Raw genomic sequence first — 23249 nt, 5'->3', positions numbered from 1 at the left:
AGGAGGTGTATGAATAAGACAAACAATGGGAGGCTGAGGGAAAACTGAAGGGAGGGAAGGTGAACTCTGATAAACCGGCATGAAAACCTCACAGACAAGGGGTTAAAGGGATACCACATTGATCACTTAAGGTGATACATGAAGACTGCAGATGTGCTGAGTAAAGATCCAAATGGGGCATGGACATCTTTCAGGTGAGGGTGGTTGAATCGAGGAACAGACTTCTTCTTGAGGCTGCTAGCCTTTTCCCTCTAGGTTGTTGACATCCTGCATGGTCTGGCGAAGACAGGTGGGCTGGAGAGAGTGAGATCAGTGTACTGGACGGCATTTAAATATGATGCCAGGACCTCCATAAGCACCATCTCAGAGCAGGCAGATGAATCAGCTGTCAGCCCACCAGGAGAGCCGGAGAGGAATTTGCCTGTGCATAATTAATGAAGTTCCATATGCAGAATCTGGTGTGGAATCCTGCTATTCTGGTCAGCAGGACAGGCGCTGCTGGAGCCCTCTGCCACTGCACTTAGTCTCAAAAGCAAAACATGTTGTCCCTTGTTTTTGCAGGATATATCTGGTTGTTGTTGGGGTAAATTTTACAGCAGCCATTTTCCGGTTAATTGCTGTTGTTCAAACATCTTCACTTCATGTTAATTAGCTGTTTGTCACTTGACCAATTCAGTTACCAGTTTCTTCCAACTATCAAGGTAAATGGAACAACAGGGTATTAGTTTGATTTGATTTATTATTGTTACACGTATTGATATACAGTGAAAAATATTGTTCTTGCACGCTATAGAGACAAAGCACACTGTTCATAGAGTACATAGGGCAGAAGGAAAGGAGAGAGTGCAGAATGTAGTGTTACAGTCATAGCTAGGGTGCAGAGAAAGGTCAACTTAATATAAGGTAGGCCCATTCAAAGGTCTGATAACAGCAGGGAAGAAGCTGTTCTTGAGTCGGTTAATACATGATCTCAGACTTTTGTATCTTTTTCCCGACGGAAGAAGGTAGAAAAGAATATGTCCAGGGTGCGTAGGGTCCTTGATTATGATGGTTGCTTTTCCGAGGCAGCGGGAAGTGTATTCGGAGTCAATGGATGGGAGGCTGGTTTGCATGATGGACTACGTTCACAACCCTTTGTAGTTTCTTGCAGTCTTGGTCAGAGCAAGAGCCATACCAAGCTGTGATACATCTGGAAAGGATGGTGTAAAGATGGTGCATCTGTAAAACTTGATGAGAGGCTTGGCAGACATGCCGAATTTCCTTAGCCTCCTGAGAAAGTAGAGGTATTGGTGGGTTTTCTTAACTATAGCGTCAGGGTGGAGGGACCAGAAGAAGTTGTTGGTGATCTGGACACCTAGAAATTTGAAGCTCTTGACCATTTCCACTTCATCCCCATTGATGTAGATAGGGGCATGTCCTCCACTATGTTTCCTGTAGTCGATGACTATCTCCTCTGTTTTACTGACATTGAGGCAAAGATAAATATTGTCATCACACCATTTCACCAGATTCTCTATCTCTTTCCTGTACTCCATCTCATCGTTGTTTGAGATCCAATCCACTATGGTGCTGTCATCAGCAAACATGAAAATGGAATTGGAGTGGAATTTGGCCACACAGCCATAGGTGTATAAGGAGTATAGTAAGGGACTGAGGACACAACCTTGTGGGCACCGGTGTTGAGGATAATTGTGGAGGAGATGTCGTTGCCTATCCTTACTGATTGCCACACGTATTGTCCTTGATTTGGAAGTCTAGGATGCAGTGGCAGAAGGAGGAGCCGAGATTTAGACCACGGAGTTTGGAGATGAGTTTTGAAGGAATAATGGCATTGAAGGCTGAGCTGTAGTCAATAAATAGGAGTCTGATGTAAGTGTCTTTGTTTTCCAGGTGTTCTTGGGTTGAGTGTAGGGCCAGGGAGATAGAGGCTGCTGTGGACCTGTTGCGGTGATAGGTGAACTGTTGTGGATGCAGGCAATCTGGGAAGCTGAACTTGATCCATGGCATGACTAACCTTTATAAGCACTTCATAATGATAAATTATGGGGCAGCTTCAGTGTGTTCAGTGTTTCTTGCGACCTCCTGGAATACATTTTCTATTCTTCCACTCAAGGCAAGACTCACTTTAATTGTCCATGATCCCCATTCTGATAATGGGTCCATTCATCTGGGCACAGATCTGAAACATGTGCCTTTCCTAGAGTGAGTTATTCAGGATTTACTCTGATATTTTCCTTTCACAGGTAATCAGGTTGGTAACAGACAAAAATTTCCTCACCCTGTTTGTAATCCTGACTGATCCTTTCTCTGATTTAACCTGTTCATCTGTGACACCCAGTATGAAATGAACTTCTACAGTAAACATACTGACTTAAAGACTGGACTAACCAAGTGATTATGTGTCTCTGTTTTCTTGTTGTTCACAGGGGTAAACAGATTCATCAAGGACATTGAGATGATGATTGGTGAAAGGAATTGGCTCTTCTGGCTGTGGTGGAGAGTGTGTTGGGTTTTTATCTCTCCATGCGTGTTGACAGTAAGGAGATGTTGTACTACAATTAAATAAATTATTGCTAACAATTAAATGTAGATTAGAAATATCAGCCAAAGAACAGTGTTGGAACTGCAGTATATGGGTGTGGACAATGAAGCTTTCCAGACTACTGTATTTAAAAGACTTGTCTCTACTTAGAGACAGTACAACTCAGAGTTGCAGAGACTTTCCTATGTATAAGGGAATGGGGGAATCATCAAATAGCTTTCTCCAGAGTCAATCACATCTCAAAAGAAGGTATAGGATCAAGGAATCACTGTCAGTAAGCAGGATAGGGGGAAGTAAGGAGAAGCAAGTAGTTCCTGTAGATACTGTTCCAATCCAACAGGTACGGTGTAGTTTCTACCTGTGACGATTGAATGAAGGCTGTAGTCTGAATAGCCAAATGGCTGATCAATGGCACTCCATAGCAGGAAGCTATGCAAGTGTAATTAGAAACAGAAGTGTTACATTCTTAATGTGTGTCCTTGTTTGGGGATAGATTAGTCCTAGAGAGTCTAGGATTGTGTGGTGTGGACCTGTGCAAGGATAAAGATTACCTTATGTAATTGGCCAGCAACTTAGAAAAAGTATGGAAGACCCAGTTTTCATGCATGGCAGGACCATTAAGATTGTAAAGAAAAGGGCAGGGGTTATGCTAAAAAAAATCAGAAGCTCGGAGCTAAATTTAATAAATTGATCTCTGAAGTTCCAATCTTGTAGACTACTACAAGAGCTACAAGCTGATTGACATGGGAATGAGCAGATCAGGAACAGCCAGACATGTGAAATAGGAGTAGGCTATTCAACCCTTTAAGCCTACTCAACAAGATCATGGCTAATCTGTTTGTGTTTCAAGTTCTACATTCTGCTCAATAACTTATGATTCCCTTGCCTAATAAGAATTTATCTACCTCCACCTTAAAAATATCCAGTGACCCTACTTTCTGAGACAGAGTTCCAAAGTCACATAACCCTCTGAGAAAAAAAAAATCCTCATTGTCTATGTCCTAAGAGGGTGAGTTATAATTTAAACACTGTGCCCCTTGGTTCTGGATTCAACACACAATGGAAACATCTTTCCATTTCCATCTTTTCAAGACCATTCATGCTCTTATATATTTCAATCAAGTCACCCCTCAGTCTTCTGAACTCCAGGGAAACAAACCCAATCTTTCCTCATAAGACAATCTGTTCATTCCAGTCATAATCTAGTAAACCTCCTCCAATGCATTACATCCTTCTTCAAATAAGGAGACCAAAACTGCACACAATATTTGAAATGTGGCCTCACCAATGCCCTGTACAACAGAAGCACAACATCTTTACTTTTATGTTCAATTCCTCTTGTGCTAAAGGATAGCATTCATTATCATTCTTAATTACTTGCTGTAACTGCATCCTAATGTTTTGTGACTTATTTACTAGAATAGCTCATTCCCTCTGCACCTCAGAATTCTGAAGCTGTTCTCTATTTAAGCAATACTCTGCTTTTTTATTTTTCCTGCTTAAGTGAACAACTTCACACTTTCCCACATTATACTCTTTCTGCTCACTCATTCAACTATATCCACCTAATTCATTCAACTATATCCACCTGCAGCCTCCTCATGGCATCTTCACAACATACTTTCCCACCTTCGTGCCATCTGCAAATTTAGCAACCATGCATTCAGATTCCTTGTCTAAGTCATTGATATAAATTGTAAAAGGTTGAGGCTCCAACACAGATGCCTGTGAGACTCCACTTGTTATATCCTGCCAGAAAAAGACCCATTTATGCATAGTCTCTGTTTACCAGCAAATCTTCTATTCATGCTGTCCATTCTATCCATATGCCATGAGCTTGAATTCTCTGCGGTAGCCTTTGTTGTGGCACCTTATCAAATGCTTTCTGGATATCCAAGTACAGTATATCTATAGTCTCCCCTTTACCATCAGCGCATGCTACTCCTTCAAAGATCTCCAATAAATTGGTTAGACAAATATTAGGAAGCTTTTATCAAAACAAACTATATTTAACCATACAGTTTAACTATAATGAATGAATTAGCTTAACTTTTACCAATTGGACAATACTTAAACATGACAAGATACCGTTCTTAACTGCGAACCTATCCCTATGAGTCATCATTCAAGCAATATTTCTCCCATAGACTTAAACCCCTCTGCAAAGTCTTTTAGCAACCCCCAGGCCTATGTGCTTGTACTTGTTGAAGTACTGTACTTGTACTTGTACTGTGCTTACCCCAGCCCAACGCCGGCATCTCCACATCTTGTACTTGTTAACAGCCCTGGAGCCTTTTGAAACCTATGGAGAGAGAGAGACTGGACGACACCTGACTTCTGACAGACCCAAACAGCAGCCTCCACAGAGAGAGAGAAAGAGAGAGACAGAGACACCTCTTGCTCCTTTCAGGACCAGGCAGAAAACTGCCTATTTAAAATAAAGGAGAACTATGTGTTTTCCCTGCAAGCTTAGCTCCGCTAATTCACATGATCCTGCTCTGAAACCCTAGGGGAAAACCCAAAAAACAAAAATGCATTAACTCTGGTTAAAACAAACACATCCCATTAGCTAAAGCTAATTATTCTCCTGCATTCTCAGCATGGAGCAGCCTGTTTTGCAGACAAATCGGCACATAAAGATTATTTATTAGTCACAAATAAGGCTTATGTTAACACTGCAATGAAGTTACTGTGAAATTCCCCTCGTCGCCACACTCTGGCACCTGTTCGGATCAATGCACCTAACCAGCACGTTTTTCAGACTGAGAGAGGAAACTGGAGCACGCGGAGGAAACCCACGCAGACACAGGGAAAACGTGCAAACTCCGTACAGACAGTGACCCAAACCGGGAATCGAACCTGGGTCCCTGGCGCTGTGAGGCAGCAGTGCTAACCACTGTGCTGCCCATGTAAAATAGAGCTGAATTTTAAACAGACCCCTCACAAGAAACATGATATAAATACATTTCTTAAAGGCACAGTATCATCACAGAGTGCAGAACTCTGAGATTCAGAAGTGTTCGCAGAGATTAGAACAATTTTTTTCTTGCAAAAGGGCGGTAATTGGGACCCTCTTTTTCAAAGACCACGGAAGTAGCGTTTTTGAATATTTTTAGGCAGAACCAGAGAAGATTCTTGGTAAGCAAGGGGGTTAAAGATTATTGGGGGTAGGTGGGAATGTGAAGTTGAAGTTAGAATTAGATCAGCCATGATCCTATTGAATGGTGGAGCAGAATCGAGGGGCTGAATGGCCTACTCATTCTTCTAATTCTTACATTTGTATGTTTATATGTCCACAGGTCCCTGAAGGTAGCAGGTCAGTTTAATAAAGTGGTTAAGAATCCACATGAAATCCTTTCATTTATTAGCCAGGGCACAGAATATAAGAGCGGGGGGTGGTGGGGTTCTATTGGAACTGTATACAATGATAGTTAGGCTAGACCTTGAGGACTGCATGCAGTTCTGGTCATGTCATTCCTGAAAGGGTGTAATTGCACAAGAGAAAGTATAGAGGAGGTTTACAAGCATATTGTCAAAACTGGAAAATTGCAGTTATGAGGAAAGACTGGATTGGCTCCTTGGAAAAGAGGAAGCTGAGGGGAGATTTGATTGAGATGTACAAAATTGTGAGGGGCATGGATATAGTGAATTGGAAGGAACTATTTACTTTACAGAGAAATCAGTGGCTAGGTGACTAAGTGATTGGAAGAAAGATTAGAGGGGAGATTAGGAGATATGTTTTCACTCAGAGGGTAGATGCTGGGGTCTAGAACTCACTACCTGAAAGGATAGTAGAGGCAGAAACTTTCAACTCACTTTTCAAAGGTGTCTGGATATTCATCCGAAGTTCTGGGACCTGCAGGGCTCTGGACCAACTGTTGGAAAGTGGAATTAACCTGGGTGGCTCATTTCTGGTCAGCACAGAAACCATGGGACAAGTGACCTTTTTCTGCGTCATAAACTTTCTATGATTCCTTGTTCAGCTTTTATAAACATTGGTTCGACCACACTGGAGCACTGTACAATGCTCTGGTCTCCAAATTATGAAAAGAATATATTGCTATCACAGAAAATAACAAAAAATACACAAGTATTATATCAGAATTGAGAGCTTATAACTATCCAGAAAGATTGAACATACAGGTTGGTTTTTTTTTCTTGTGAAAATAAATGAGTGATCTGTTGAGACCTTCAAAATTAAGAAAGATTTGGACATAGAGAAGTTTCTTCTATCTGTGAGAGAGAAAAGACCAAAACCGGGGACCATAAATGTAAGATAGTCCCTAATAAATTCAGTAAGGAATTCAAGTTCTTTACTCAGGAAACAAGTAGAATGTAGAACTTGCTACCACAAGAAGCATTTGAGGCAAATAGCAGATATGCATTTAAGGGGAAATCAGATTGGTACATGAAGGAGAAAAGAATGAAAGGTTATGCTGATAGGGTTAGATGAAAAGCTGTGGGAGGAGTCTTGTGTGGTTCTAAAAAATGTGCATAGGTCTGTTGGGTTGAATGATTTTGGATTGTATATTCCATGTAATGTTTTAGTTAACAAAACTGATCTGGTTTTGTGCAATCATTTTAAACAGGCAATCTTGTTCTGGTCCTTAGCAATGTTTGCTTCTCCAACATATGGATCTGTTGAATACCCTGTCTGGGCAATCGTACTTGGTTGGTGTATGATAATCTGCTGTATTATGTGGATCCCTATTATCGCCATTGTGAGAATTGTTCAAGCTGAAGGTGCCACCTTGTGTCAGGTAAGAAAACAGCTTGATAAATTTCAAATAGGAAGGAATAGGATCTATATACATTCAGTAGATGATCATCAGGGAAAGGGAGAAATGGAATAACCAGTATTTTAGGCTTTTTTGGATAATTTGCTAATCTTTTCATTCTGAATCTCTATTGGTTCAAGTCAATATTGAAATAATGCCGATAAGAAAACCTCAGGGGTAAAATTGGACAAGACCAAAAATGAGTGCATGGATTGCAATGCACGATTATTGTACACCTGTTCCTTCCAATGCAGGTAACACTCAAACATCAGGCTGGTCACTAAATGTTAAATGTGTATCCCAATGCTGGATCCCAATGCGTGCTGTTGAGTGGCTGTATGTTTCAGTAGGAGGCTCAAGTTTCTCCAAGGCTGGTACCACTGAAAGGTGGTCTGCATTACATCAAACAAAACTGTGTCTGTTAAAGGTGTGGTGTATTCTGGCTGGTGCAGGTGCTGGAGGAGGCTGGAAAAGTCTTTCTGAGCAGAAAGAAGTCTAAACAGTGATTTAACAGACAGTGAACCTGTTCCAAGATTCTCCGCTGCAGCACAAGAACCAGAAACCAGAGTCCGAGAAGGAGGAAGCAAGGACAAAATGTGGGGAGAAGGTTCCAACTGCATCAAAAATCAGGAAAAAAGTTAACAGGAAGGAGAACTCAGGAGATGTTGTTAATGGAAGTGTTCGAATTCAAAAAGAAGGTACAAAAACTAGCATAAGGGCACTTTATCTGAATGCTCATAGCATTCAAAACAAGGTAAATGAGTTGACGGCACAAATCATTGCGAATGAGTATGATTTGGTGGCCATTACAGAGACATGTTTGCAGGATGGTCACGACTGGGAGTTAAATATCCAGGGGTATCAGACTGTTCAGAGGGACCGACAAGAAGGTAAGGGAGGTGGTGTAGCTCTGATATTTAAGGATGACATCAGGGCAGTAGTGAGAGATGATATAGGTTCTGTGGAAAAAAAGATTGAATCCATTTGGGTGGAAATTAGAAATAGTAAGGAGAAAAAGTCACTGATAGGTGTAGTCTATAGGCCATCAAATAATAACATCATGGTGGGGCGAGAAATAAACAATGAAATAACTGATGCATGTAAAAATGGTACAGCAATTATCATGAGGAATTTTAATCTGCATGACAATTGGTCAAACCAGGTCGGTCAAGGCAGCCTTGAGGAGGAGTTCATAGAATGTACCCGCAATAGCTTCCTTGAACAGTATGTAATGGAACCTATGAGGGAGCAAGCTATCCTAGATCTGGTCCTATGTAATGAGGCAGGAATAATTAATGATCTTACAGTTAGGGATTCTCTCGGAGGAAGCGATCACAGTATGGTTGAATTTAAAATACAGATGGAGCCTGAGAAAATATAGTCCAATATCAGTGTCTTGTTCTTAAACAAAGGAGACTACAATGGGATGAGGGAGGAGTTGGCTAAGGTAGACTGAGAACAAAAACTTTATGGTGGGACAATTGAGGAACAGTGGAGGACCTTCAAAGCGATTTTTCACAGTGCTCAGCAAAAGTATATACCAGTGATAAGGAAGGACTGTAGAAAAAGAGATAATCAGCCATGGATATCTAAGGAAATAAAGGAGGGTATCAAATTGAAAGAAAATGCATACAAAAAGTGGCAAAGATTAGTGGGAAACTAGAGGATTGGGAAATATTTAAAGGTCAACAGAAAGCCACGAAAAAAGCTATAAAAAGTAAGATGGATTATGAGAGTAAATTAGCTCAGAATGTAAAAACAGATAGCAAAAGTTTCTACAAATATATAAAATGATAAAGAGTGGCTAAAGTAAACATTGGTCCTTTAGAGGATGGGAAGGAAGATGTAATAACTGGAAATGAGAAAATAGCTGAGGCATTGAACAAGTATCGTGTGTCGGACACAAAAAACATGCCAAAAATTGATGACAGGAAGGCTATGGCAGGTGAGGACATAGAAACTATCATTATCACGAAAGAGGTAGTGTTGGGCAAGCTAATGGGGCTAAAGGTAGACAAGTCTCCTGGCCCTGATGGAATACATCCCAGGGCACTAAAAGAGATAGCAAGGGAAATAGCAAATACACTAGTAGTAATTTACCAAAATTCGCTGGACTCTGGGATGGTTCCCGCAGATTAGAAAACAGCAAATGTGACGCCACTGTTTAAAAAGGAGGTAGACAAAAGGCGAGTGACTATAGGCCAGTTAGCTTAACGTTTGTAGTAGAGAAAATGCTTGAATCTGTCATCAAGGATGAAATAGTGAGACATCTGGATATAAATTGTCCCATTGGTAAGATGCAGCATGGGTTCATGAAGGGTAGGTCATGTTTGACTAATTTGGTGGAATTCTTTGAGAACATTACATGTGCAGTGGACAATAGGGAACCTGTGGATGTGGTGTATCTGGATTTCCAGAAGGCATTTGACAAGGTGCCGCACCAAAGACTGCTACATAACAAAGATGTACAGTGTTACGGGTGATATATTAGCATGGATAGAGGATTGGTTAACTAACAGAAAGCAAAGAGTGGGGGTAAATGGGTGTTTTTCTGGTTGGCGATCAGTGGCTAGTGGTGTGCCTCAGGGATCAGTGTTGGGACTGCAATTGTTTACGATTTACATAGATGATTTGGAGTTGGGGACCAAATGTAGTGTGTCAAAATTCATAGATGATACTAAGATGAGTGGCAGAGCAAAGTGCGCAGAGGACGCTGAAAGTCTGCAAAGGGATATAGATAATCTAAGTGAATGGGCAAGGGTCTGGCACTTGGATTACAATGTTGGTAAATGTGAGATAATCCATTTTGGTCGGAATAACAGCAAAATGGACTATTATTTAAATAGTAAAAAATTGCAGCTTGCTGCTGTGCAAAGGGACCTGGGTGTCCTTGTGCAAGAATCACAAGGAGTTGGTTTGCAGGTGCAGCAGGTATTTAAGAAGGCAAATGGAATTTTGTCCTTCATTACTAAAGGGATGGAGTTTAAAAACAGTGAGGTTATGTTGCAGCTGTATAAGGTGCTGGTGAGGCCACACCTGGAGTACTGTGTACAGTTTTGGTCTCCTTACTTGAGAAAGGATATACTGGCATTGGAGAGGGTGCAGAGGAAATTCACTCGGTTGATTCCGGAGTTGAGAGGGTTGGCTTATGAGGAGAGACTGAGTAGATTGGGGCTATACTCATTGGAATTCAGAAGAATGCGGGGAGATCTTATTGAAACATATAAGATTATGAAGGGAATAGATAAGATAGAAGTAGGGCGATTGTTTCCACTGACAGGTGAAACTAGAACTAGGAGGCATGGCCTCAAAATAAGGGGGAGCAGATTTAGGACTGAGTTGAGGAGGAACTTCTTCACACAAAGGGAATCTGTGGAATTCCCTGCCCAGTGAGGCAGTTGAGGCTACCTCACTGAATGTTTTTAAGGCAAGGATAGATACAGTAAAGGAATTAAGGGCTATGGTGAGTGGGTGGGTAAGTGGAGCTGAGTCCACGAAAAGATCAGCCATGATCTTACTGAATGGCGGAGCAGGCTCGAGGGGCCAGATGGCCTACCCCTGCTCCTAGTTCTTATGAAACTTCAGAGAGATACTGTAAAGTCAGAGGGAGAAAATAGCCTTGCAGTCAAATAACAATGACTGCTCAAGGGTGAAGTGGTAAAATATTCAAGAGTTAACAATCTGCGCCCAATGCTGAAGAATCGGGTATTGTAACATTTTTGGGATGAATTTTAACTATCAAGTGAGAGGACAGATTTGTGTGCTGGGTAGGGATGTTGTATGCCCAAAACATGCTAGTGGGTTAGAAACTGTACATGATCATGTCCATTTCCAAGTTTCACTGGAACACATTCCCGATGAGTTTGAAATCCCCAAGAAGCAGTTGAGTCATTAATTTCAATAGGCAAGCAAACAATTAATTCCAGGTTTTATCTCAGAATTCTGTTTTTTTTATCAGCCAGCTCAGTGGTTTCCTGAGTGATGTGGAACTCATCAGAGCCAACAAGGTGAGAGCACAATGAGCTAACAACTGATTAAAAGGTTAGGTTGATTGGCATTGCTAAATTGCCCCTTAGTCTCAGGGGGGCTAGCAGGGGTTACGGGATAGGGCCTGGGTGGGATTGTGATTAGTGCAGACTCAATGGGCTAAATGGCTTCCTTCTGCATTTAGGGATTCTATGATGCTATGATCTATGATCAATGAAACCTACAACTGCATCGAAGATTTCCTCCTTCTAGGAAAGGTTTGTTCTGACAGCCTGATTTCACTACTTTACAAATGACTTTCAGCTTCTGGGGAATCACTTCATCTAGCTTGGACTTTATTCAGTTCCCTGCAGCAAGCCTTCAATGTAGCAGGGAAGAAATTTATGTTAACTAGTATTAGTGCTGACCTCTGATGAGCAACAGGAGAAACAGCCAGACGAACACCAGAAATAACAGGAGTCACAGCAAGAGCACCAGCAACAGGAGCAGGTCCTGTCCCTGCAGACTCATGCTATTCCACAGTACAGAGGTGGTGGACATAGAGCTCCAATGCAATGGCAGCAATATCTCCAGCACAGGGCATACAGACAGTGGATGCCAACATAAGAATACAATAAATAGGAGCTGGACAAGACCATTTGACACTTCAAATCTACTTCACCATTCAACAAATTCAAAAACCTTGGCTGCAGCTGGTTCGATGACTTTCAGGTGGTGTTTCCGATTGTATCTGACCAGAAAGGCTTCTGCCCTTAATTTTAAAAGCAGGTGACAAACATGGCTGCTTTACCCACATGACCTGTTGCAAATCCAAAGTCCTTTACTGAATAAGGTGTTGTATTAGGCTGGTGAACAACCTGCATTATGGTTTTTCACACCCTGAGCATTATAGGCAGTCAGGGTCTTTGTGTTTGGGATGAGGAACCAACACAATACAATGAAAGGTTGATGTGAACTATTTCTGGCATGGCATGTTGTAGTCCGACTTTGTCCAACTTAAAGCCTGTAGTCCAAATGTGGCCCACAAAATGCCTCCATGTGTTCCTGGAGTCAGTTTTCAAAATTCCTGTCAAAGAGATGAGTATCAATGGAAGATTTGGCATGGAATTGCTCCTCCAATCACAGGCCCTTTCTCTCCTGCGTTTGCTGCCTTCAGGCTGATTAGTGAGCCCAATGGCAGCAAATGAAGGAGAGAAACAGTCTGATTAAAGAAGCAGCGAACACTGGCAATGGTGAGTGGGCTGAGGGTTGCTGGGCTGAGGGAAGTGAATGTTTGGCAGGGCTGGAGCCTGGGTAGCCAAGCAACAATGACTTCATAGAGTCATAGAGATTTACAGCATGGAAACAGGCTCTCCGGCCCTGCTTGTCCATGCTGCCCAGATTTTACCATTAAGCTAGTCCCAATTGCCCACGTTTGGTCCATATCCCTCTATACAAATCTTACCCATGTAACTGTCTAACTGCTTTTTAAAAGATAAAAACTCACTTCTACTACTACCTCTGGCAGCTCGTTCCAGATACTCACCACCCTTTGTGTGAAAACATTGCCCCTCTGGATCTTTATGTATCTCTCCTCTCTCACCTTAAACCTATGCCCTCTAGTTTTAGACTCCCCTACCTTTGGGAAAAGATGTTGACTATCTACCTTATCTATGCCTCTCATTATTTTATAAACCTCTGTAAGATCACCCCTAAGTCTCTTACGCTCCAGGGAAAAAAATCCCAGTCTATCTAACCTCTCCTTATAACTCAAACCATCAAATCCCAGTGGCATCCTAGTAAATCTTTTCTGCAGTCTTTCTAGTTTAATAATATCCTTTCTATAATAGGGTGACCAGAACTGTACACAGTATTCCAAGTGTGGCCTTACCAATTCCTCCCACAGTCCAAAGATGTGCGGGTTAGGTTGATTGGCCATGCTAAAAAATTGCCCCTTAGTGTCCTGGGATGCGTAGATTAGAGGGATTAGTGGGTAAAATATGTAGGGATATGGGGGTAGGGCCTGGGTGGGATTGTGGTCGGTGCAGACTCGATGGGCCGAATGGCCTCTTTCTGTACTATATGGTTTCTATGAATGTCTTGTACAACTTCAACAAGATGCCCCAACTTCTGTATTCAATGTCCTGACCAATGAAACCAAGCATGCCGAATGCCTTCTTCACCACTCTGTCCACCCGTGACTCCCCTTTCAAGGAGCTATGAACCTGTACCCCTAGATCTCTTTGTTTTATAACTCTCCCCAAAGCCCTACCATTAATTGAATAAGTCCTGCCCTGGTTCGATCTACCAAAATGCATCACCTCTCATTTATCTAAATTAAACTCCACCTGCCATTCATCAGCCTACTGGCCGAATTGATCAAGATCCCGTTGCAATCCTAGATAGCCTTCTTCACTGTACACTATGCCACCAATCTTGGTGTGATCTGCAAACTTGCTAACCATGCCTCCTAAATTCTCATCCAAATCATTAATATAAATGACAAATAACTTCGACTTAGGTCTAACTTAGTGTATTTGAGGCCCCTTTTAACTTAGCATAGAGGTTCTCTATCCTGGGAATGGGGTAACGATCCAGCTGTGCTCCTCTGTTCACTGTCAGTTTTTAGTCTCCGCAGATCCACACGGTACAATCTGGTTTCAGGACGGGGACGATGGGTGCAGCCCATTCTGAAAACTGTACAGGTTTGATGATGCTCAAGTCTTCCAGCCTTTGCAGCCTGACCTCAGTTTTTTGGTGTAATGTGTACGGTATTGGGCAATCTCAGAAAAACCTAGGCATAGCCTTGGGGTTCAAGTAGTTTTTTGCTTTAATCCCTTTTATTTGACCAAGTTCCATGTGGAATACCTCCTAATGTTTACATAGGTGTTCCCGGAATCAACCATCCTAGGCCTTAAGTATTTCCAACCAGTCCAGTTTTATTTCTTTTAGCCAGTCTTTCCCCTTGAAACTGGGCCTATGTCCTTCAATCACTATGATGGGCAGCTGAGCAGACTGACTTGGGTCAAAGTGGCTGTTTACTATTAGGACAATCTGCATAGGTGGTACCTTGCTGAATTTTACTTGATTGTGTGTATAAGCCTTGGAGCCCTCCTTTAGTTCCTCTGCCAGCTTATTTCCAGGGGTTGTACTAATTGGTTCCCTTTTTTGGAGTATTCTGTGCAGCCTGCTTTGCTCTACATCTAACTTCTTTCTATATCTGAAGCAAATTCTTACATCAGCACATCTCTTGGGGGTGGTATCCCTCACATCTAAAGCATGTCTCAGATTCTGATGTTGAATGACTTTTTTCACTATTTTTTCAGCCCTCACTCAGCAGCAGCCAGCTGTCACCACAACTGGTTTACCTCACTACACGCCTTGCAGTTTGCATATGCCTTGCTCAGTGCACTCAGTCACTTGGGCCTTCTCTACTGCTTTCTCCAGTGAAATCTTGGTTTCAGCAGGCAGTTTATTTTGGCTGTTGGGGCTGTTGATCCCACATACAATGGCCCCCCAACATCTCCCCCAATGAACGCCCAAACTTTCAGTGCTCAGCCAGCCATTGAAGTTTGGCCATGAAGCTGAAGACCATCTTTCCTGGCTCTCTCACCTCAGATGAAATCTGTATCTTTGCATGATTAGGGAAGTTCGGGGGTTATAGTGATCCTCAACCAAATTGACTAACTAGTTGAAGGTGGAGCTTCGGGTGACTTCAGACTCCTCACCAACTTGTAGGTCTGTGGGCCACAGACTGTGAGCAGTATAACTTTTTGTTCCTCCTCAGCTGCAATTTTGTTTGCAATGAAAAAATACCGCGGTCAAATGGTTCTATCTTTCCAAAGGACTTAAGTAAATCAATTTCAAACTCAATATAACATGCATAATTCTATAATATTATGATCACTGTTCCCTAGAAGCTTCTTTACCATAATGTTGCTAATTAACTCTTTCTCATTGCAAAATATTAGATCCTATATAATCTGTTTCCTAATTGATTTCTCGAGAAACAAGACATGATTTATACAGTCCATGAATTTGCCCTCCACACTCTCACTATGCCAGGTGATGCCTCAAAAGGAAGTGATGTGTGGAGCTCGAAGGCTTGTTGTTCTGAGAAATGCTGTGCAGGAAAATGTTGGGTTACCCAGAGTGCAGGTTGCCATCTATAAGTATTTTGTGACTTATCTTTCCTGTTCTTATTAGATCATTAATCCTCTTGGGCACTGTATCCATGCTCTCAGGAGTGCACTATTGATGCTCACTAATTCTAAAAACTCCAAGGACTGATGCATTTCAGCAACTGCCCCCTTCTTCACATCCACAGGAAACAATACATCCCTCTGGCCCTCACCATTTCAAAACAATTCCAAAAGTGCCTGAGAATTGGGGTGGATGGAGTAGTTTGATTGGGGGGAATGGGGGAATTGGGCTGCAGCCTTCCTGCCATCATTGGTTTTCTTTCTGCCTTCATAAAGAATGAAGGATGCAACCGTTCCAACCTCTGCTTGGGACCTTTTAACTATGGAGCTTTTCATTAACAGGCATATGTCATCACCACTCTTGGACTCTGAGTGGTCGGGAAACCCAGAGGCAGGTTACTGGCAGAATGAAACAGTCATGGCAAAGCAAAACAATGGGACTACTTGGACCTTCCAACAGAAATTGATTCTCTTGTTGGATCAAACTGCAAGTGAATCTGATTAACATTAGAATCTTCTTTCCAGTCAGAGGATGGTGATTGCTTAAAGTTCAACAAAAAATATTAAAACATTTGACTTTTCTTTTCACAGAAAATCTCTGCCGCTTGTACGTCAGCTCCTGATTGGGGCCCATATTTGGAACAACACAGAGGAGAAAGATATAGAAAGCAGCCTGATTCTGCAGAAGCCCCGAACCGTGTGCAACTGCTGGCCACTCCTGAGATGTGAAATTTTAAAGGAAAAATTATTTTCAATTTGCACTCAATTTTCCTAACATCCACCACCATTCCCATGAACTCCCACTGTAATTTCATTGGAGTTCTATGGAACAGTCAATAATTCAGCTTGAACCCAAACAAGCTAGTTAATGTTCTTACCCACTTCTTTCAAAACCCTGGATGGAAAGCATTTGGTTCTGGGAATTTATCACTCTTTAATGCTGCTAATTTCTCCATTATTGTTATCTTACTGCTGATAATTTAGTTGAACCATGTCTATAATTCAGTAGCATTTTTCTTGAACTGTAAATAATGATGCCAAGTAATTATTTAGCATGTCCACCATATTTTATTTTCATTAAAAATGCCACCATTATCAGTCTTCAAAGGCCCCACATTGCTACTGGGCACACTCTTTCCTAATGTACTTGTAAAAGATTTTTGTCTTGCTTTTCCTATCTTTTGCAAATTTGTTTTCATTCTGTCATTTTGTAGCTCATACGATCTGCTTAGTCACTGTAAAGATGCACCTTCACAGACTTCATTAGTGAACACAAAGGTATTTTTGAATAAGAACTGTGCAGTAGCCTCATGGCTGTAGCTCGATCCCCGGGCCTTTCTCACCATGGGGTGATTCCACACTCTGAGTCCCAATTGCCACCCAAGCCAGGTGGCCCTTACCCTATTCAGTTGTCCTTAAAGGGACAATTACCATATCCTCCTGCTTTTACTTCTTTATACAAACTTCAATCACTAATTCACTCTGTTCCAAATATGAACTAAATATTACATGCAAGAGTTTGACCATTACAAGTCAATTCTTCGAGTGGATTTTTGTTTCTTGTAGAGCGGTGTATTTCTGTTGTCTGAGATGCTTCCACACAATTGACATTAGCAGGAACTGCAATAATGGGCATCTCTTCTCGCTTGCGCCACTCTCTCAGTTAGTCTGTTTGCTTCCACGGAGACACCAATTATGTCAATAACTAGTTGAGCAGGTAGTTTTGTGCTTACGGGCTCAAAAACATTTCTTGATGGCAACATTGACTGCTCTACTCCTCAAATTATCCACATGTTTAAGAATGATTTGTCCCTCCAAGATCATTTGGTATGAAAAGGATCCAGGGATGTAATTTGATCTACTATCGAAGTTTCTCCTGTATAAAACTTCATTTACCATAAATGATCGTGCTGTACTATGTGAATCATGGCTTGCTTTCTGATTACTTTGGCTGGCTTCTACCCTCCCTGGCAAATTTGGAAACACAAGGCTCACTCTTATTCTGAGATGATGTTTCATTAACAGTTCTGTTGGTGGAACTCCTGTTGTTGCATGTGAAGTGGTATGATAGCTGAGGAGGAATCATGAGATTTTGGTCTCCAAGGTTCCTCCTGACAGTTTCTTTAGGCTAATCTTGAAAGTTTGCACCACTCTCTCAGTTAGTCTGTTTGATGCTGGGTGGTTAGGTGCAGTTCTAATGCGTTTAATACTGTTGAGAGTGATGAAGTTTTGGAACATAGCAGTTGTCTGATACCATGACTTCAGGTAACTCGTGAGTTGAAAAGCATTGATGTAATCTTTTGACTAGCATGTGGTGTAGGTGACTTTACCTCAAAAATGTCCATCCGTTTAGATTGTGTGTCAATCACCGGCATGGTGGCACAGTGGTTAACGCTGCTGCCTCACAGCACCAGGGACCCGGGTTCGATTCTGGCCTTGGATCACTGTCTGTGTGGAGTTTGCACATTCTCCCCATGTCTGCGTGGGTTTCCTTCGGGCGCTCTGGTTTCCTCCCACAATCCAAAGATGTGCAGGTTAGGTTGATTGGCCATGCTGAATTGACCCTAATGTCAGGGGGATTAGCAAAGTAAATGTGTGGGGTTACGGGAATAGGGCCTGGGTGGGATTGTGGTTGGTACAGATTTGATGGGCTGAATGGCCTCCTTCTGTACTGTAGGGATTCTATGAATCACAACCTAAAACATTGTGGCCAGGAATGGGCCAACATAATCAATATGGACTTGTACCCATGGCCGGCCAGGCCATTTCCTAGGATGCAGTGGGACTGCAGTGGGCAATCTTTGTTGGAGTTGGCACTGTTGACAGTGCTTGAATGGCTTCTCGATATCAGCATCAATACCAAGTCACCACATGTCACTCCTGGCAAGTGTCTTCAGCTTAGAGATGCAAAGATGAGCGTTGTGTAATTCAGTTAGGAGCAGCTCCTGCCTGGTACAGGAACGATACACTTGCTTCTCAGAATATGATGCCATTCTGACAACTCAATTTATTTTTGCGAGTGAAGAATGATTTTTTTTCCTCGGAAACTGGCTCATTTATTCACCTATTGGTCCAGTTCCTGATCTGCTTCACTGGAGTTTGAGGACTATCTCAAAGTGGAGTCATAGAGGTTTACAGCATGGAAACAGGCCCTTCAGCCCAACTTGTCCATGCCGCCCAGTTTTGACCACTAAGCTAGTCCCAGTTGCCCGCATTTGGCCCATATACCTTTATACCCATCTTACCCATGTAACTATCTAAATGTTTTTGAAAAGACAAAATTGCACCCGTCTCCACTACTGCCTCTGACAACTCGTTCCAGACACTCACCACCCTAAGTAAATGGTATTCAACATACAGATTCTACACCTTATCATCCATCAACCAATGGATTAGCTGAACATTTGTACAGTCATTGAAACATTCTTTAAAATCTTTAAGAGAGGTGGGTTTGTTATCATGTTGTTTGAATAGCTTTTTGGCATCTTATGGAAACACTACTCATGCGACTACCGAAAGTTTACCTGCATTACCACTCCTAAAGAGAGAGTTGAGAACTATGTTTGATTTGTTATTACCTCCAGAAACTTCAGAGATAGTAGAGCGTCAACAAGAATTTCAAGTTGCTAACAAAAAATGAGGGCAAAACAACACTCATTTCAACAAAGAGATTAAGTGTTAGCGCATACTTACGCCATGAATGAGAAATGTGCACCAGTCATAGTTTTGGCAAAAACAGGTCCAGTTTCTTACACAGTTCAAACCAAAAATTACCTAATTTGACAATGCCATTCTGACCAATTGTTGTCATCTTGAAATGATTTCTGAGAATTGTCTCCAGAAGTATCAACTTCTTTAGTCTCTAGTGTTGTGAACACTAATATGGAATATTTAGTTGAGTCTGAATTACTGATAATTCTGTCTATGCCGAAAGCTTGTGTGGCTTTTGCGACCAAATAAACCTGTTGGACTTTAACCTGGTGTTGTTAAACTTCTTACTATGCTAATATACTACATGAGAATGATGCAGAATTATTTCCAAGAGAGGAAATGTCTACTGAAGTTTCAAATCATATTTCGAGGTTCAAGGACAGCTAAATTCCAGAACATTGGGTCCGATTTTACCATTTTCATTCTAAGTGCTGAATTTGGGCGTAATGCAGATCTGACTTAGAAATCTGCTTTCAGGTGCCCCCATACGCACTCAGCCTGAAAAAAAATTCGCCAGTCCCATTCGCGCTGTGGGCGGGGCTTAGCGTGGCCGAAACAATCAGAGCTCTGAACTGCGCATGTGCAGTTAAAAAAAAATTTGAAGAAACACGCCCGTGTCAGATCGCTCCCGGGCCGCAAAAAGCGGAAAAAGCGGCCCGGGAGCGAAAAGCGGGAGCGATGGCCCCCAAAGACATCACTGTCCTCCTTATCAACCCCCCTCCGCTACCCAGACCGATCGCGACTCCCTGCCCCCTTCCCCACCACCGATCGCCCGCAGAGTGGCAGCGGACTCCCCTTGCCCCCCCCACCAGAGATCCATCTGGCCCCCCCACCAGTGAACAATTGGGCTTCCCCCCCCCCCCCCGCACCAGAGATACATCTTACCCACCTCCCCCCACCCCTCAGAGAACGATCTGGCCTCACTCCCCCCCCGCCCCCCCCCCCGAGAGAATGGCCTGGACTCCCTCCTTCCCCTCAGAGAATGATCTGGCCTCACTCCCCTACCCCACACCCCCCCCCCAGAGGAACAACTGACCTGCCTCCTCCTCCCTCTTCCCCGCAACCAGACAACGATCGGCCCTCCCCCCCCACACCAAGACAACGATCGCGCCACCACCCCCCCCAACCACCAGACAACGATCGGGCCCCCCTACCCCCCAGAGATACATCTGACCTGCCTCCTTCTCCCCACACCCCCCCCCCCCCCTCCCCAACCAGACAATGATCTGGCCTCACTCCACCCCCCCCTCCCAACCAGAGAATGATCTGACCTGCCTCCCTCCTCCTCCCCCACCACTGATCTGAGTCAGAGAGCCATTGGAAGCTCTGAACTTGCTCTTCAGCAGCTGGAGCGCCCGCTTCAGACTTTTATTCAGCAGGTTCATTTTGGCGCGATTCCGGATCAGCGAACGTGGCGGTAAAGGGGGAAATGCTGATAAAGTTGGGTGGGCAGTTCATTAATTCAATTGAAATGCATGCAAATGCATTTAAATCGTCGTTGCGCCTGCTTTGGGCGCGAAGCGGATCGCCGCCATTCCTGGGTTTCGGTAAAGTGGCAATCTGCACGGCGCGGGCGCGGATCGCGTTAGTGGCCTCACACCTGACTTTACCATGTTTTCGCGCCCGGAAATGGGAGCGACGCAATGGTAAAATAGGGCCCATTGTATACAACCAAAGAGAAATAGATTGACTCTGTATAATAATTAATGATGATGTGGAGATGCCGGCGTTGGACTGGGGTGAACACAGTAAGAAGTCTCACAACACCAGGTTAAAGTTCAACAGGTTTATTTGGTAGCAAATACCATAAGCTTTCGGAGTGCAGCTCCTTCGTCAGATGGAGTGGAAATCTGCTCTGAAACAGTGCACGGAGACACAAAATCAAGTTACAGAATACTGATTAGAACGCGAATCCCTACCGCCAGCCAGGTCTTAAAGATACAGACAATGTGGGTGGAGGGAGCATTAAGCACAGGTTAAAGAGATGTGTATTGTCTCCAGACAGGACAGCCTGCAAGTCCAGGAGGCAAGCTGTGGGGGTTACTGATAATGTGACATAAATCCAACATCCCGGTTTAGGCCGTCCTCATGTGTGCGGAACTTGGCTATCAGTTTCTGCTCAGCGACTCTGCGCTGTCATGTGTCGTGAAGGCGGCCTTGGAGAACGCTTACCTGAAGATCCGAGGCTGAATGCCAGTGACTGCTGAAGTGCTCCCCCACAGGAAGAGAACAATCTTCCCTGGTGATTGTCGAGCGGTGTTCATTCATCTGTTGTCGTAGCGTAGACGGTGGGGCGGCACGGTAGCACAGTGGTTAGCACTGCTGCTTCACAGCTCCAGGGACCTGGGTTCGATTCCCGGCTCGGGTCACTGTCTGTATGGAGTTTGCACATTCTCCTCGTGTCTGCGTGGGTTTCCTCCGGGTGCTCCGGTTTCCTCCCACAGTCCAAAGATGTGCGGGTTAGGTTGATTGGCCAGGTTAAAAATTGCCCCTTAGAGTCATGAGATGTGTAGGTTAGAGGGATTAGCGGGTAAATATGCGGGGGTAGGGCCTGGGTGGGATTGAGGTCGGTGCAGACTCGATGGGCCAAATGGCCTCCTTCTGTACTGTAGGCATTCTATGATTCTATGAGACGCTACAAGAACAAATGAATGAACACCGCTCGACAATCACCAGGCAAGACTGTTCTCTTCCTGTGGGGGAGCACTTCAGCAGTCACGGGCATTCAGCCTCGGATCTTCAGGTAAGCGTTCTCCAAGGCCGCCTTCACGACACACGACAGCGCAGAGCCGCTGAGCAGAAACTGATAGCCAAGTTCCGCACACATGAGGACGGCCTAAACCGGGATGTTGGATTTATGTCACATTATCAGTAACCCCCACAGCTTGCCTCCTGGACTTGCAGGCTGTCCTGTCTGGAGACAATACGCATCTCTTTAACCTGTGCTTAATGCTCCCTCCACCCACATTGTCTGTATCTTTAAGACCTGGCTGGCGGTAGGGATTCGCATTCTAATCAGTATTCTGTAACTTGATTTTGTGTCTCCGTGCACTGTTTGAGAGCACATTTCCACTCCATCTGACGAAGGAGCAGCGCTCCAAAAGCTTATGGTATTTGCTACCAAATAAACCTGTTGGACTTTAACCTGGTGTTGTTAAAACTCTTACTGTAATAATTAATGATACATAGTATTGTTTCTTGGGCATTACTGATTCTATGTATAACGTCGTGGTAATTTTTTGTCATCACCACAGAAGTGGGCGGCACGGTAGCACAGTGGTTAGCACTGCTGCTTCACAGCTCCAGGGACCTGGGTTCGATTCCCGGCTTGGGTCACTGTCTGTGTGGAGTTTGCACATTCGCCTCGTGTCTGCGTGGGTTTCCTCCGGGTGCTCCGGTTTCCTCCCACAGTCCAAAGATGTGCGGGTTAGGTTGATTGGCCATGCTAAAAATTGCCCTTAGTGACCTGAGATGCGTAGGTTGGAGGGATTAGTGGGTAGATATGGGGGTAGTGCCTGGGTGGGATTGTGGTCGGTGCAGACTCGATGGGCCGAATGGCCTCTTTCTGTACTGTAGGGTTTCTATGATTTCTATGATTTCTAAGTAAAGTAGAGATGTTATATATTTAAATGGTTGCATGATTGCTTTAAGAGCCAGTCACATGATTTGATTGTGATGTCATGGGTGTTTCACAGGTTCCTGCTTTAATTTTATGTCTAATCTGCACTGTCAACATCTCCCACAATATATCTATTGTTGCTATTTTGAATCTACGTGTGCAAACCACATCTTTTTCTTTTTTTAAACCCACAACCTTTAACATAGTTAGGACATTACATTGTTACAGTGCTATGGTAATGGCAGAATCCTGATTGTAGAACATCAAACATTTAAAATTCAAAAATGGATAGACCTACACGGGAGGCAACAAGATTTTCAAGGACTTTGGAGATGGGGGGGGGGGGGGGTGGTGATTTGCACGGAGTTTGAGGGAGTGATGACAGATGTTTAAAATGGGAAGGAGAAATAACTGAGGGAAGGGAATTGTGT

The 23249-nt window shown here is 43.3% G+C and overlaps 1 protein-coding gene across 2 annotated transcripts in view; it reads left to right on the top strand.

Moving 5' to 3' along the window:
- The window catches only part of LOC144492341 (sodium- and chloride-dependent neutral and basic amino acid transporter B(0+)-like), a 110353-nt gene extending 90897 nt beyond the window's left edge, over window positions 1-19456 (top strand). For both annotated transcript variants that reach the window (XM_078210335.1, XM_078210336.1), the window contains exons 12-14: window positions 2427-2536; window positions 7132-7302; window positions 16080-19456. In XM_078210335.1, coding sequence (XP_078066461.1) covers window positions 2427-2536; window positions 7132-7302; window positions 16080-16217 — 419 coding nt within the window. In that variant the 3' untranslated portion in view covers window positions 16218-19456. The remainder of the gene's footprint in view (window positions 1-2426; window positions 2537-7131; window positions 7303-16079) is intronic.
- Window positions 19457-23249: the final 3793 nt, after the last annotated feature.

Source organism: Mustelus asterias, chromosome 4 (assembly GCF_964213995.1).
Source record: "Mustelus asterias chromosome 4, sMusAst1.hap1.1, whole genome shotgun sequence".
NCBI classification, from domain to species: Eukaryota; Metazoa; Chordata; class Chondrichthyes; order Carcharhiniformes; family Triakidae; genus Mustelus; species Mustelus asterias.
This window is presented reverse-complemented; position numbering and strand designations above follow the sequence as displayed.